The 15,231-nt window shown below is 42.9% G+C and overlaps 1 protein-coding gene across 1 annotated transcript; it reads right to left on the bottom strand.

Annotated features, from left to right (window-relative positions):
• Positions 1 to 1,733: 1,733 nt before the first annotated feature.
• Positions 1,734 to 3,801, bottom strand: LOC147987724 (DUF21 domain-containing protein At5g52790-like). The gene is made up of 4 exons (XM_087542482.1): positions 3,412 to 3,801; positions 3,175 to 3,288; positions 2,299 to 2,360; positions 1,734 to 1,881 (listed from the first exon to the last, which is right to left on the bottom strand). The coding sequence occupies exons 1-4, from the start codon at positions 3,799 to 3,801 to the stop codon at positions 1,734 to 1,736; spliced, it is 714 nt and encodes a 237-aa protein (XP_087398608.1).
• Positions 3,802 to 15,231: the final 11,430 nt, after the last annotated feature.

Genomic DNA, 15,231 nt, shown 5'->3' on the forward strand with positions numbered 1-15,231 from the left:
TAGGGCGCGCCCCCTGCCTCGTGGACAGCCCGGAGGTCCACCGACGTACTTTTTCCTCCCATATATACCCATATACCCTAAAAACTTCGGGGAGCACAATAGAACGGGAGTTCCGCCGCCGCAAACCTCCAGAGCCACCGCAAACCAATCTAGACCCGTTCTGGCACCCTGTCGGAGGGGGCAACCCCTCTCCTGTGGCCATCTTCATCATCCCGGCGCTCTCCATGACGAGGAGGGAGTAGTTCACCCTCAGGGCTGAGGGTATGTACCAGTAGCTATGTGTTTGATCTCTCTCTCTCTCTCTCGTGTTCTTGATTTGGCATGATCTTGATGTATCGCGAGCTTTGCTATTATAGTTGGATCTTATGTTGCTTCTCCCCCTCTACTCTCTTGAGTTTCCCCTTTGACATTATCTTATCGGATTGAGTCTTTAAAGATTTGAGAACACTTGATGTATGTCTTGCCGTGCGTATCTGTGGTGACAATGGGATATCACGTGATTCACTTGATGTATGTTTTGGTGATCAACTTGTGGGTTCCGCCCATGAACCTATGCATAGGGGTTGCACACGTTTTCGTCGTGATTCTCCGGTAGAAACTTTGGGGCACTCTTTGAGGTTCTATGTGTTGGTTTGAGTAGATGAATTGAGATTGTGTGATGCATATCGTATAATCATGCCCACGGATACTTGAGGTGACATTGGAGTATCTAGGTGACATTAGGGTTTTGGTTGATTTGTATCTTAAGGTGTTATTCTAGTACAAACTCTAGGGCTGTTTGTGACACTTTTAGGAATAGCCCAACGGATTGATTGGAAAGAATAACTTTGAGGTGGTTTCGTACCCTACCATAATCTCTTCGTTTGTTCTCCGCTATTAGTGACTTTGGACTGACTCTTTGTTGCATGTTGAGGGATAGTTATATGATCCAGTTATGTTATTATTGTTGAGAGAACTTGCACTAGTGAAAGTATGAACCCTAGGCCGTGTTTCCTAGCATTGCAATACCGTTTACGCTCACTTTTATCATTAGTTACCTTGCTGGCTTTATATTTTCAGATTACAAAAACCTATATCTACCATCCATATTGCACTTGTATCACCATCTCTTCGCCGAACTAGTGCACCTATACAATTTACCATTGTATTGGGTGTGTTGGGGACACAAGAGACTCTTTGTTATTTGGTTGCAGGTTACTTGAGAGAGACCATCTTCAACCTACGCCTCCCGCGAATTGATAAACCTTAGGTCATCCACTTGAGGGAAATTTGCTACTGTCCTACAAACCTCTGCACTTGGAGGCCCAACAACGTCTACAAGAAGAAGGTTGCGTAGTAGACATCAAGCATCTACCAAAAAAGTTGATCTCCACAAACTCAGCAAGTGGATAACAGCCACTATTCGTATTTTAATACAGGAATCCTGAGGCTACCAGATCAGAGCCAAGCCACAACTGACGCTTCCCCTCACACTAATAGCATATCATTATTATTGATCACTTCATGCTAGTATTGACATGGTAGCTAGAAAGAAAGAAAACTACCTCTGGCTTGATGTCCTTAGGCTCAGGAATGTACTCCTTGTCATCCCAGTCTTCTGGTTGCAATCACAAAACACATCAGCCTCTGGCACTTGAAAAGAGCAAGCAACAAAATTATAGGCAAACTCCACAATGTACAATAGTAGTTCTACCAGTAGCAACAGATGGAGGCAATTGGCTCACCTGCAGTAGCTATCCAGGAGCAAAGTTGAGGACGCATGGGGCAGGAGCAGCAGGATGCAGCTTGGGGACACGGTCGGGGAACACAACCAGCAGCAACAGCTTGGGGACGTGGTCCGGGAACACAACCAGCAGCAATAGTAGGTCCGGGGAACACAACCTGAAATCACATGGGAAGTTATTTATGCTGTAATTTTACTAACAGGAGATCATACAAACCTACTTCAGTACTGATTTGTGTATATATAAGTCCCAAATCCGGTCCAATTTGAGAACTTAAGATCTGAATTTGAACATTCTAAATTTCACAGTTAGTTGAGGCTAACTTTTTTAGATGTAATGTAACAATTGAGACATCAATGGGGCACAACTTAGTTAGCTACTAATGTTCAGCAAATTCAAAGATTGTATGTTCTAGCTAACAAAAATAAAATACCATGCTTAGGAACTCAGAGCGAGAAAAAGTATGTGTCGCTTAAGAATGATGGTCAAGGTTCGAGAACCAGATCTGAAGTTTCAACATGTTTTGTCAACAACCAGGAGAAGAACTTATGTGAATTTTGCAACAAATCAATACAATATATAAGCTGAAAGTTCAATAAGATAGGTTGCTTTCAAGGGCTCGTAAAATAGGCACAACTGCAGACAGGCAAAGTGTGAGAAACATTCACTTCCCATCACACGACAGCATATGCAATCTCAATAATTAGAATACCCATTACTGTAACTCAAAGATCTTTACAGGGGGAAGAGAAAGAACAGAGAAAGGTAAAGTGTACCAACAAAGCATGCACAAGACGCCTTGTTGGTCTTCTCTGCTTCTGATCACTTTCCTATAATCTTCTTATCTCCCCCACCTTCACACACTTTCTATGTATATAATTTGGTGACATATCTCCGGCAAACCATAATTGGTATCTTTAGTTATGGTATCTTGTATCCTATAATTGCCAGTTTTATTAGATAAGCTGAGATCACAAAACATAAACATGACAAGAATTGCTAGTTCTGGTATCTTGTATCCTATGATGCCAGACACGATTGATGGAGGCACACAAATATCATAAAGAAGTATGCACAGATTATGATTCGAATCTTGCTAGCGAGCAGTCAAGTATTACTCCTTTGCATGGTAGGATACAAATATTATAAATGTTGCTTCACGGCCACTGATTACTTGCTCGTTGCGTGGTGATTTTAATCAGTGCCACAACTAGTCACTAGATACAAAACAACTCACATAAACAGGGCATGTTGACCTGTGTGGGTAGTTCTGATGACTAGATGAGCATGGCAAATTAGTTAATGAGGAAGCATGATCGACATCACACTTGTAGTTGCAGGCAGGCACCCACTTGGGATGTCTGAACTCTCAGCCCAATTTCGACTGAGCGCACTCAAAATTGGTAGTTGATCCCGGATTCTTGCAAGCAGAAGAAGAAATTGGGTGTACCTTGCTGATGGGGTAGGCAACCGGGAAGAAGACGACGAGGAGCACCCTGACTATGGGCGCCACCTTGGCCCCCATGCTCAGCCCGTAGCGCGTGTAGATGGCCTGCAGCATGATCTGCAGGACCAATGGAACCATCAAATCAGCAGGTCAGGAGCAAGAAGAAGAAGGGGGAAAACAGAGCACTGAACCGGAATGTAAAATCAGAAGCAAGGGAGAAGAAGTTAATCCTGGGATCACCTCACCGAAGGCCAGGATGAGGGTGAAGGAGATGAGGATGGCGCCGAAGGAGGGCACGAGGGAGTCGAGGAAGATGGGGAGCGCCTCCATGGCTAGGGAGTTGGAGATGAGAAGCGTGCAGAGGAGGAGGTGCTGGTTCTTGACGACAGGCAGGATCGTGCCGGCGTTGCGCCGGTCCTGCGGCGTGCCCGTCTTGGCCAGCACCTGCAGGTCCACCAGGCTGAGCGACCTGAGGCCGAGGGTGAGCTCCGACATGAGCCCCGCAAACATCACCAGCCCCGCGCACGAACATGGTCCCGCAGCACGCCTCGTGGCTCGACATCGCTCGCCAGAGATATGCACGGAGAAGGGACCTAGGGCTTCGTGGGTGGACGAGGATGAGAGGGACATGCGGTGATTCGGGAGGGGCATGGGAGAGAGGAGGGCGTGGGGGAGGCCATGCACGGCGGGGAGCTCCGCCGGAGGGAGGTGGCGGCTGTGATCTGGAAGGGACGAGCGCGGATCCAACCGCGGCCGTGGGAGAGAAGGGTAGGGGAGGGGTTGTCGGCGAGCGTGGTTGGGGGAGAGGACAAAGGACGGCGGCGGCGGCTGGGTGGTTGGGGATCAAGAGATTGAGACGGAGGAGGAGCGAGAGGGTGGCGGCTGTGGGACGAGAGAGGGAGAGTGGATCGGGGAAGTTAGGGTTTGGGTGAGAGGGTGAGGGGTGAGGGCTGCCGTTGGATCCAGAAGCATCCGACGGTGGTTGATGCATGATCCGCGTGATATGCCAATGGACCAACCAGAGCACACCAAACAATTTGAAGATTTTTTGACCATATAAATTGGTCATGATTGATTACATACAAATTTTTCATTTCATTTTTCAATGCTCAAAATGAGTTTTTTTGTGAAAGACCTATCAAATATTTGTTCAAATGATGTCATATTTTGCACAAGTTAACATCTTAGATTGGCAAACAACATTGACAAAGGGAGTTTTTATTTCTTTTGCACGAAAAAACAATTTTCCATTTTTTGGTGCCCAAAATAAGTTTTTGTGAAGGACTTACCATATATTTGTTGCAAAATTGTACCAAATCAATTTTCTAAAATACTAGGCATATATAATACACAATTGACCAAATGGTTAGGTGTCAAAAGTTTCGATGCACCTCTCATGAAAAAGACAAATTTCCGCCGATTCAGTAGAAAGCGGGTAAAATTTGTACTGCAGCTGCCTCATAGTTTGCTCTTTATTTCTTCCAAAAATCATTTCTAGGTACATAAGTATCTATTTAATCATAGAAACACAAAAAGATACCAAGATTCAACCACTATCTAGGAACAGTCATGCCCGCCGTTTTGACCCCATTTTGAAACGGGCATAAAAAATTCAAAAAAAATTAAACAATTCGAAAACCTTCGCATTGTGTCATTATATGTGACCAAGTTACCAGGAAAAATAATAAACTTGTAATAGGGCAATTCTTTTAAAAAAGTGTTCTCAGAAACGAGCTATCATGTGTGGAGATCAATGGCTTTCAAGCCAAATGATCAATCTTATGGCCACATTCATGGCATAGTTTGTTCAAATGATTTCATATTGTGCAAAAGGGTGCATATTGGAATGGCAAACAATGTTGCCTAAGAAAATTTTCATTTTCTTTGGACGAAAAAATCATTTTCCATTTTTTGAGTGCCCCAAATGAGGTTTTTTGTGAAGAACCTACCAAATAATTGTTGCAAAATTGGACCAAATCATTTTTCTAAAATACTAGGCCATATTTAATTCACAATTGACCAAATGGTTGGGTGTAAAAAGTTTTGATCCACCTCTAGTGAAAAAGACAAATTTCTGCCGATTCAGTTAGAAGCGGGTCAAATTTGAACTGCAGCTGCCTCATAGTTTGCTATTTATTTTTTCCAAAAATAATTTCTATGTACAAAAGTATCTATTTAATCAGAGAAACACCAAAAAAATTCCAAGATTCAACAACTAGCTAGGAACGGTCATTCCCGCCGTTTTGACCGCATTTTGAAACGGGCATAAAAAATTCAAAAAAATCAAAAAATTGGAAAACCTTCGCATTGTGTCATAGTTTGTTCAAATGATCAATCTTATGGCCACATTCATGGCATAGTTTGGAAGAAATGATCAATCTTATGGCCACATTCATGGCATAGTTTGTTCAAATGATCTCATATTGTGCACAAGGGTGCATCTTGGAATGGCAAACAATGTTGCCTAAGGGAGTTTTCATTTTCTTTGAACGGAAAATTCATTTTCCATTTTTCGAGTGCCCGAAATGAGGTTTTTTTGTGAAGGAACTACCAAATAAATGTTTTAAAAATGGACCAAATCAATTTTATAAAATACTAGGCCATGTTTAATGCATAATTGACCAAATGGTTGGGTGTAAAAAGACTTGATCCACCTTTGGTGAAAAAGACAAATTTTCGCCGATTTAGTAGGAAACAGGTCAAATTTGAACTGTAGCTGGCTCATAGTTTGCTCTTTATTTTTTCCAAAAATCATTTATAGTTAAATAATTATCTATTTAATCAGAGAAACATCAAAAGGTTTCCAAGATTCAACAACTAGCTAGGAACGATCAAACCCGCCGTTTTGACCGCATTTTAAAACGGGCATAAAAAATTTTAAAAAAATCAAAAACTTGGAAAACCTTCGCATTGTGTCATCATATGTGACCAAGTTTCCAGGGAAAATAATAAACTTATAATACCGCAATTATTTTAAAAAAGTGTTCTCAGAAATGAGCTATCATGCGTGAAGATTCATGGCTTTCAAGCCAAATGATCAATCTTATGGCCACATTCATGGCATAGTTTGTTCAAATGATCTCATATTGTGCGCAAGGGTGCATCTTGGAATTCCAAACAATGTTGCCTAAGGGAGTTTTCATTTTGTTTGCACGGCAATTCATTTTCCATTTTTTGAGTGCCCGAAATGAGGTTTTTTTGTGAAGGAACTGCCAAATAATTGTTGCAAAAATGGACCAAATCCATTTTATAAAATACTAGGCCATGTTTAATGCACAATTGACAAAATGGTTGGGTGTAAAAAGTTTTTATCCACCTCTGGTGAAAAAGACAAATTTCCGCCGATTCAGTAGGAAGCGGGTCAAATTTGAACTGCATCTGCCTTATAGTTTGCTCTTTATTTTTTCCAAAAATCATTTCTAGGTACATAAGTATCTATTTAAGCATAAATACATGGTTTTGTGGTGATACATTGAGGTTTGGACGGTGGCCCAGGGCCCCAACTCCAAAGCGCGTAGACTCGCATGCCCGCCGCATGGTCATCGGGTGACCGTTGCATTGCCATGCGTTCTGGGAAGCCTAGTCATGTCTAGTAGGTTTGGCACTCCCCAGATAGATGATTGGAAGAAAATAACAACAAAAGAATCTCACAAGGAGACCGAACTATGCTCAAACATGAATTAGTAGCCAAGTGTTTGATTAGCGGTACGGGAAATTCACAAGGCCAATGGGCCTGAGTTTTGGCTGAGGATGATCATCTACTAGGGAGACTGTCCTGGCAAATTTTCAGCTTAAATGGAGGAGTTTGGATGGCACTTGCTTTGCAAAGTACCACATGGGGCAGAAATATGGATGTTAAAGCTGGGCTCAAATGGATAAGTGGATTGAGCTGAAATTTTGTGGAGTATGGTAATTTTGGCATAGTAAATCACTATAAAAAGTTTATACCATTTGGATAATCCTAGCTTGTACTTCCTTCACAAAGCTTCTCTCTGCATAGAAAATTTAGAAATTTGTTGAGGAAGATTTAATAGGCAAATGGAGCTGAATATTGTAATTTGGCAATGATTTGTATATGTGAGATGGCACAAAAAGTTTGAGAAAAATACGAGGTGTCTAGATAGCACTTGTTTTCTAATGTGCCAATTTGGACAGAAAATGGAAATTGAAGCTGAGCTTACATAGATGATTGGATTATGCTGAAATTTGGTGTAGGGGGTTTCTATAGTTAGGGCAATGTCCTGGTTAATTTTTAGCAATTATAAAGTAACATAAAATGTAGTTGCTTCACAAACTGAAAATATTACCAGAAACAAAGATTCGATGGTGAGCTCACATGTATTGTTAGATACTACTAAACTTTTGTGTAGAGCTATGACTTCGGCATATAGAATATGTGGCAAAAATTTAACTCATTATGATATTCCTATCTTGTACTTCCTTCACAAAGCTTCTAGATGAATAGAAACTTTGGAAATTTGCCGAGTAAGATTTACTAGGAAAATAGAGCTAAATATTGGCATGTGGAAATGATTTGGGTATGGAATATTGACCAAAAAGTTTGAGGGCAATAGGAGTGGTATAGATAGCACTTGCTTTGCAATGTGCCAATCTGGACAGAAAATGAAAATTGAAGCTGGGCTCACATAGATGATTTGATTGAGCTGCAATTTGGAGGAGGGTGATAATTTGGCCATATGAAGGCACTGTATAAATTTCATGCCATTTGGATGTGCATAGCTAGTACTTCCTTCACAAAGCTTCTAGCTGAACAAAAACTTTGGAAATTTGCCAAGGAACATTTACTAAGCAAATGGAGATGAATTTTGTCATGAGGCTATGATTTGGATAGGAAAGAGTGCCCAAAAAGGTTGAGGGCAATCAAGAATATAAAAATAGCACTTCCTTCACAAAGTGTTGTTCTGAACAGAATAGGAAAATGAATATTGTTGACTTATATTTTAACTAGGCGAGGAAGGTTTTTGACATATTTGACGAAGATATGATCCAAAGAATTTATGAGAATTTTTTCGGAATTTTTGGACTAACAGAAATATAGGTTGCTTCACAACCTAGGGCAAAAATTGACACATGGACATGACACATAGGCAAAACTGATGAGGTGGCGCCTAGTCATAGCAATCCACCACAACTTACAAGGTTATGACCATCTATATTGGTCGTGATCAGCTAGAAATAAGGCAGCGGATCAGTGTTGCCTACTTTATGACCATTTCGTGTAAGGAAATTACGACCTTTATGGCCAAAATGGTCGATATAGTTGAGGGTTTGGAGCCCCTCGAGCAGCTTTTAACCAATTGGTCTCAAATGGTCGTAGATCTATGACCAATTCTTCCAGGGTCACTGACGGAAGGTCACTAGTTGACATATTTCTTGTAGTGGTTGTGATTCTTCAACCTCTGGTCTTCTTGCTCCAGCCGCCCAAAGTAGCGCCGGTCGTGTCGCCTGCTCCTGCCTCCCATGGCCGGTTGTGCTACCACGGAGGCCTCACCGCCCCCTACAACTCCCACCGCTGGCCAGGCCCTGCGACGACGGCATCCCCACACCGCAGCCGAACCAGTGAACCCTCGTACTACTCTCCGCGTGGGCATCCACTGTCGCGTCTTCCCCGGCTCCGCGTCGTCCCCTTCCTAGGCCTCGTCGTCGTCCACCGCCTTGGTGCTCTCGGCGTGGCGTGGTCAACATGGCCAAGGAATGACATCCATCGGACGTGGACTGTACATGGAGAGGCTGACAGCTGGGTCCACGGCCGCACACAAGGAAATGCCTCCTTATTACGCGCAAAACAATGATTCCTCCACCTGACAGCAGGGACCCACCGGGCGGGCCACCGTATTTCACGAAAAACGCGTTTACCCCTGACAGCTGGGACCCACCAGCTACATCTTCGCACGCAAGGAAGTGCGTCCATCTTACGGGAAAAATGATTCGCCCCCTGACTGCTGGGACCCACCAGCTACATCTTCGCACGCAAGGAAGTGCCTGACAGTCGGGACCCACCTGGTCGAAGCGTACGTAGCGTTGTCATTCTGGTCGCGAACGTGTACGTACATACTGGTCGATGTAGAGGCGCGCACGTGTCGTAGTAGAGGCGCACACGTGTCATAGTAGAGGCGCGCACGTAGCATGTACACGTACGTACAACGGCCAGGGTGCAAGAAAGTAATACGGCCACGTACATACATACGGGCGGGGTCTCGAACGCCTACTCGCGCATACGTACGACCAAGGCTCGTGTACATGGCTGGGTCAGAACGGAGAAACTGCGTCGTCGTCGTGTTCATGGGGAGGCAACGGAATGCGTCGTGTTCATCGTGAGGCAACGAAACGTGTGCTGTTCATCGGAGCCAACCGGCTTGGACGGAACAGCCGATGGAAACGAGGCCTGGCGTACCGCAGAACAGAGGAAACGGCCTTGTGTTTGACTGGCCATGGTCGAAACGGGATCCTGTTCATCGGGAGGGGTCTGGCGTACCACAAAACGGTTGAGACGGACTTCTGTTGGACCTCCTACGGTCGAAACGGGGTCCTGTTGACCGAGAGGGGTGTGGCATACCGCAAAATGGGACTCCACGGGATATTGTTCATCTCCACCGTAGACCTCCTCCAGCCTCCACGGGCTACTTTTCATCCACCGTCGACGTCCTCCAGCCTCCACCTGTGACTGTTCATCCACGGGCTCCTGTTCATCCAGCCTCCACCGCACGCTCCTCCACCGGCTACTGTTCAACCAGCCCTCGCCACAGGGTCCTGTTCAACCACCCCTCCACGGGCTACTGTTCATCCAGCCCTCAACCGGCTACTGTTCAACCAGCCTTCCACGGGGTCGTCCTGTTCATCCAGCCCTCCGCGGGGTCCTGTTCATTCACCCCTCCACCGGCTCGATCGATCGGGGTCCTGTTCATCCAGCGGTAACACCATGGGGGACTGTTCATCCAACCCCCCACCGGGAACTGTTCATCCAAACCCCCCAACAACGCTCACTGTTCATCCAGAGGCAGCATCGATCGGCTTCAGTTAGCAGCAGTAGCGAAGGAATCACTCGGGTTCAGTTAACAGCAAGGGATCGATCAATCGCTCGGGTTCAGTAACACATAGCCTGCAGTGCAATCGCTCGGGTTCAGTTAGAGCCCAACGCCTCACACGCATCGCTCGGCCCCCGACCACCCACCGTAACCGGGAACTCCCCGATATTTTCCTCGCCCTTGCTTCTACCATGGTTTTTTCCGTCATGGACGGCCCAAAGAATGTCATGCAGCTGCGTCTCCAGCCCGCCTAGGATAAAAAGCCCATTTTCTATCATGATTTTTTGTCATAGAAGTAGGACCCCACCACATCTATGATGATACCGGGTTTTGTCCCAATTATCATCATAGAAGTGTCATAAGTATGACGGAATTTTTTTTCGTTCGGCCCAAAATGTCACAGATGTGTCTTTTTTGTAATGATGGGCCTTAATGGGCCATGGTGGAAGAGAGGAGGAGGCGGCCAAGTGGGAAGCACGCGCCCCCCAAGCCCAATCTGAATTGGGGGGGGGGGGGGGGGGGTTCCTTATCTCCCTCTCCCTCTTCCTTCTTCTCCTACTCCAACTAGGGAAGGGGGGAAACCTACTCCTACTAGGAGTAGGAATCCCCCCCTTGGGCGCGCCCCATGAGGCTAGCCCTCCCCCTCCTCCACTCCTTCATATACGGGGGAGGGAGGCACCCCATAGACACACAAGTTGATTGTTTAGCCGTGTGCGGTGCCCCCCTCCACAGATTTCCACCTCGGTCATATCGTCGTAGTGCGTAGGTGAAGCCCTGCGCCGGTAACTTCATCATCACCGTCACCACGCCGTCGTGCTGACAGAACTCTCCCTCGGCCCCAGCTGGATCTAGAGTTCGAGGGATGTCACCGAGCTGAACGTGTGCAAATCGCGGAGGTGGCGTGCGTTCAGTACTTGATCGGTTGGATCGCGAAGACGTTCGACTACATCAACCACGTTACTTAACGCTTTCGCTTTTGGTCTACGAGGGTACGTGGACACACTCTCCCGCTCGTTGCTATGCATCAAATAGATAGATCTTGCGTGATCGTAGGTAAAAAATTTGAAATACTGCGTTCCCCAACATCTTGTGTGTTCGTTTTTAGTGCGGTTTGTTGCCATCATGTCAAACTGGGGAGGTTATCGTTGAAAAAGATAGTAGTAACGATGGGGGAAACTTTGATGCTTTTGATAATCCTCATGAAGAACCTACTATTTTACACACTAAAAAGTTCCGGATTGGTAGTGGTAATATTATTGGAAAAGGAGTTATTCAAGATTTGTTTACTTGTGCCGGTACTTTGCCCAATATGGGTGGGTCTATTCTTCATAGAACTAGTAGTCTTACGGATGCTATATCTTTGCTCGTAGTTGAACTTGAAAGACAATTTATCCACATGCATCCTTGCATACAAAGGATTTTTCTAGAATTTTCCAATTTTGAGCATTCTTTTGTTAAGCGAGAGGCTACCATCTTTTTAGCACATGAGTTCAGATTTATAATAAAAGTGGCCAATGAAATTTTTGCGCATTATAGGGTGGATGCTGGCCGTCCTCCCATAGAAGCAATCCTTTTTAATCAAGAAGACATAATGCGTTTACGATCTTTAGATCATGTTGCTTATAATGAAAACCTTAGAAAAAAGGTTCCTACCGATGTTCTAGTTGATAGGATTTCTGAACTTAACGATAATTTTGCTATTCAGAACAATGGGTTAGGTTTTTCTCTTGAACAAAGGCTCATGAATTTTTGCCAAAAGAATGCTTATAATGATGAATTGGTTGTGCAATATGAGGGGCCAAAGGAGGAACCAATACCTCCCAAGCTTGATCTTGGGGACTTTTGTCCCATTAAATTTAGCCCTTTTGATTACTTTTTCCTGCCACAAAGAAAACTTGCTGCTGAACGTAGGGAGTATGAGATGAGTTTTCGCGATTTTCCCTATCATTAGTATGGCAATACCTAGATCTATTCTTGTTTTTATGCCTAGCTAGGGGCGTTAAAGGATAGCGCTTGTTGGGAGGCAACCCAATTTTATTTTTGTTCTTTGCTTTTTGCTCCTGTTTAGTAATAAATAATTCATCTAGCCTCTGGTTAGATGTGGTTTTGTGTTTTAATTAGTGTTTGTGCCAAGTAATACCTTTAGGATAGCCTACAGTGATAGTTAATTTGATCTTGCTGAAAAACAGAAACTTTTGCGCGCACGAAAATAATTTTCATAAATCACATGAACGTGATTTCAGTTGATTCTTTTTGCATAAGATTAATAAACAAATTTCTTAGGACTTCCTAATTTATCAGGATGTTTGGAGTAACACAAGTATTCGAAAGTTACATATTTCTACACACTGTTCTGTTTTTGACATATTCTGTTTTTCGTGTGTTGTTTGCTTATTTTGATGAATCTATGAGTAGTATCGCGGGGTATGAACCATAGAGAAGTTGGAATACAGTGGGTTTAACACCAATATAAATAAATAATGAGTTCATTACAGTACCTTAAAGCAGTGGTTTATTTTCTTATACTAACGGAGCTCATGAGATTTTCTGTTGAAGTTTTGTGTTGTGAAGTTTTCAAGTTTTTGGGTAAAGATTTGATGGATTTTGGAATAAGGAGTGGCAAGAGCCTAAGCTTGGGCATGCCCAATGCAACCCAAGGTGAAATTCAAGGACAACCAAAAGCCTAAGCTTGGGGATGCCCCGGAAGGCATCCCCTCTTTCGTCTTCGTCTATCAGTAACTTTACTTGAGGCTATATTTTTATTCACCACATGATATGTGTTTTGGTTGCAGCGTCATTTTCTTTTGTTAGCATTTGCTTGCCGTTATTTAGAATAGTGTTTTGCATCTCTATTTTCAATAAAAATTTCAAGGATAGCCTTTACCATGCTTATCTTGCAAGTATACATGTTGCTGTTTGAAAACAGAAAGTTTACCGCTGTTGCAAAAATTCCCTAGAAAAGTCAGAATATCATAAAATGTTGAAACTTTTTGCATATTGAGCTCTGATAAATTTACTACAGTGGGAACTTTCGTTCATAATTTTTGGAGCTAGGAAAGTATTGATACTATTGCATTCTTTACAGACTCTACTGTTTTGGAAGATTGCTGTTATGTTTGCATATGTTTGCTTGTTTAATGATTCTATTTGAGGATAGGAGTATTAAATATGCAGAGACATTTAGTATGCAATGTTGGATAATATTTTTTGTGATTTGCTACAGTAGAGAATGATAAGGTTTTTGCATTGGTTTATACTAACTTATCTCACGAGTTCTTGTTGAGTTTGGTGTGGATGAAGCTTTTGAGATTTAGGGAGACCGTGATATGAAAGGAATTAAGGAGACACAAAAGCTCAAGCTTGGGGATGCCCAAGGCACCCCAAGATAATATTTCAAGAAGTCTCAAGCATCTAAGCTTGGGGATGCCCCGGTTGGCATCCCACCTTTCTTCCTCAACAACTCTCGGTTAGTATCGGTTGAGCCTAAGTTTATGCTTCTTCACATGAGGAGTGCTATCCTTGAAATGTCGTTTTATTTTGCTTTGCTTGCTGTATCAATAAAATACCAAGATCTAAAATTCTTAAATGAGAGAGAGAGTCCTCACATAGCTAAATAATTATTTAACTACTCATTGATCTTCACTCATATCTTTTTGGAGTAGTTTGTCATTTACTCGTGTGCTTCACTTATATCCTATGAGTAAATGGTTGAATGATTTGAATGTCATAAATCTGAAATTAAATATGTTTCATACGCTTATCCCATGGGGAGTAATGCCTTCACATATAAGAAGTAGAGGTGGTGAATTTATTGAAGGTTAGCAAACATTATATTGGTCACTTGAACAATTCATGAAAGAATATTGAAGGAAGAGAGACTTCATATATAATACTATCTTGGACATCTTCTATGATTGTGAGCCCCATTAATTATTTTCAAACCTGAGCAAATTAGTTGAAGTTGGACAAGGAAGACAACATAATGAGTTATGCTTGGGTATATTTGTATAAGTTATATTGCTTTGGATCCTCTAACATGTGGTGCTTGCTATTTAGAATCCTTTGCTAGCCAAAATATCTGTACTAAGCGGGAATACTGCTTGTGCATCCAAATTCCTTGAACCAAGTTTCTTCCATGAGTGTCCACCATATCTACCTATATGCGGTATTTACCCGCCGTTCCAAGTAAATTTGCATGTGCCACACTCTAAACCTTCAAATAATAATCTGTTTTGTATGCCCGAATCGCTCATGTAGCGACTATGGGTTAGCAGTATCTTCCATGCTAGGTGGGTTATTCTCATGATGAGTGGACTCCGCTCATCATTCATGATGAGTGGGTTACTTTTGCGCGCACGAAAATAATTTTCATAAATCACATGAACGTGATTTCAGTTGATTCTTTTTGCATAAGATTAATAAGCAAATTGCTTAGGACTTCCTAATTTATCAGGATTTTTGGAGTAACACAAGTATTCGAAAGTTACATATTTCTACACACTGTTCTGTTTTTGACATATTCTGTTTTTCGTGTGTTGTTTGCTTATTTTGATGAATCTATGAGTAGTATCGCAGGGTATGAACCATAGAGAAGTTGGAATACAGTGGGTTTAACACCAATATAAATAAATAATGAGTTCATTACAGTACCTTAAAGTAGTGGTTTATTTTCTTATACTAACGGAGCTCATGAGATTTTCTGTTGAAGTTTTGTGTTGTGAAGTTTTCAAGTTTTTGGGTAAAGATTTGATGGATTTTGGAATAAGGAGTGGCAAGAGCCTAAGCTTGGGGATGCCCAATGCAACCCAAGGTGAGATTCAAGGACAACCAAAAGCCTAAGCTTGGGGATGCCCCGGAAGGCATCCCCTCTTTCGTCTTCGTCTATCGGTAACTTTACTTGAGGCTATATTTTTATTCACCACATGATATGTGTTTTGGTTGGAGCATCTTGTATGATTTGAGTCTTTGCTTTAGTTTACTACAATCATCCTTGTTGTACACACCTTTTGGGAGA

Source organism: Triticum urartu, chromosome 2A (genome assembly GCF_056163025.1).
Source record: "Triticum urartu cultivar PI428250 chromosome 2A, HENAU_Tu73, whole genome shotgun sequence".
NCBI classification, from domain to species: Eukaryota; Viridiplantae; Streptophyta; class Magnoliopsida; order Poales; family Poaceae; genus Triticum; species Triticum urartu.

Excerpts from the sequence above, each read along its gene's own strand:
- LOC147987724 (XM_087542482.1), bottom strand. The coding sequence starts at position 3,801 with ATGTCCCTCTCATCCTCGTCCACCCACGAAGCCCTAGGTCCCTTCTCC. Across the intron at positions 2,361-3,174 it reads TTGCCTACCCCATCAGCAAG|TTGTGCCTATTTTACGAGCC; the intron begins GTACACCCAATT and ends GCCTGTCTGCAG. Across the intron at positions 1,882-2,298 it reads GAACTTTCAGCTTATATATT|GTTGTGTTCCCCGGACCTAC; the intron begins GTATTGATTTGT and ends ATGTGATTTCAG.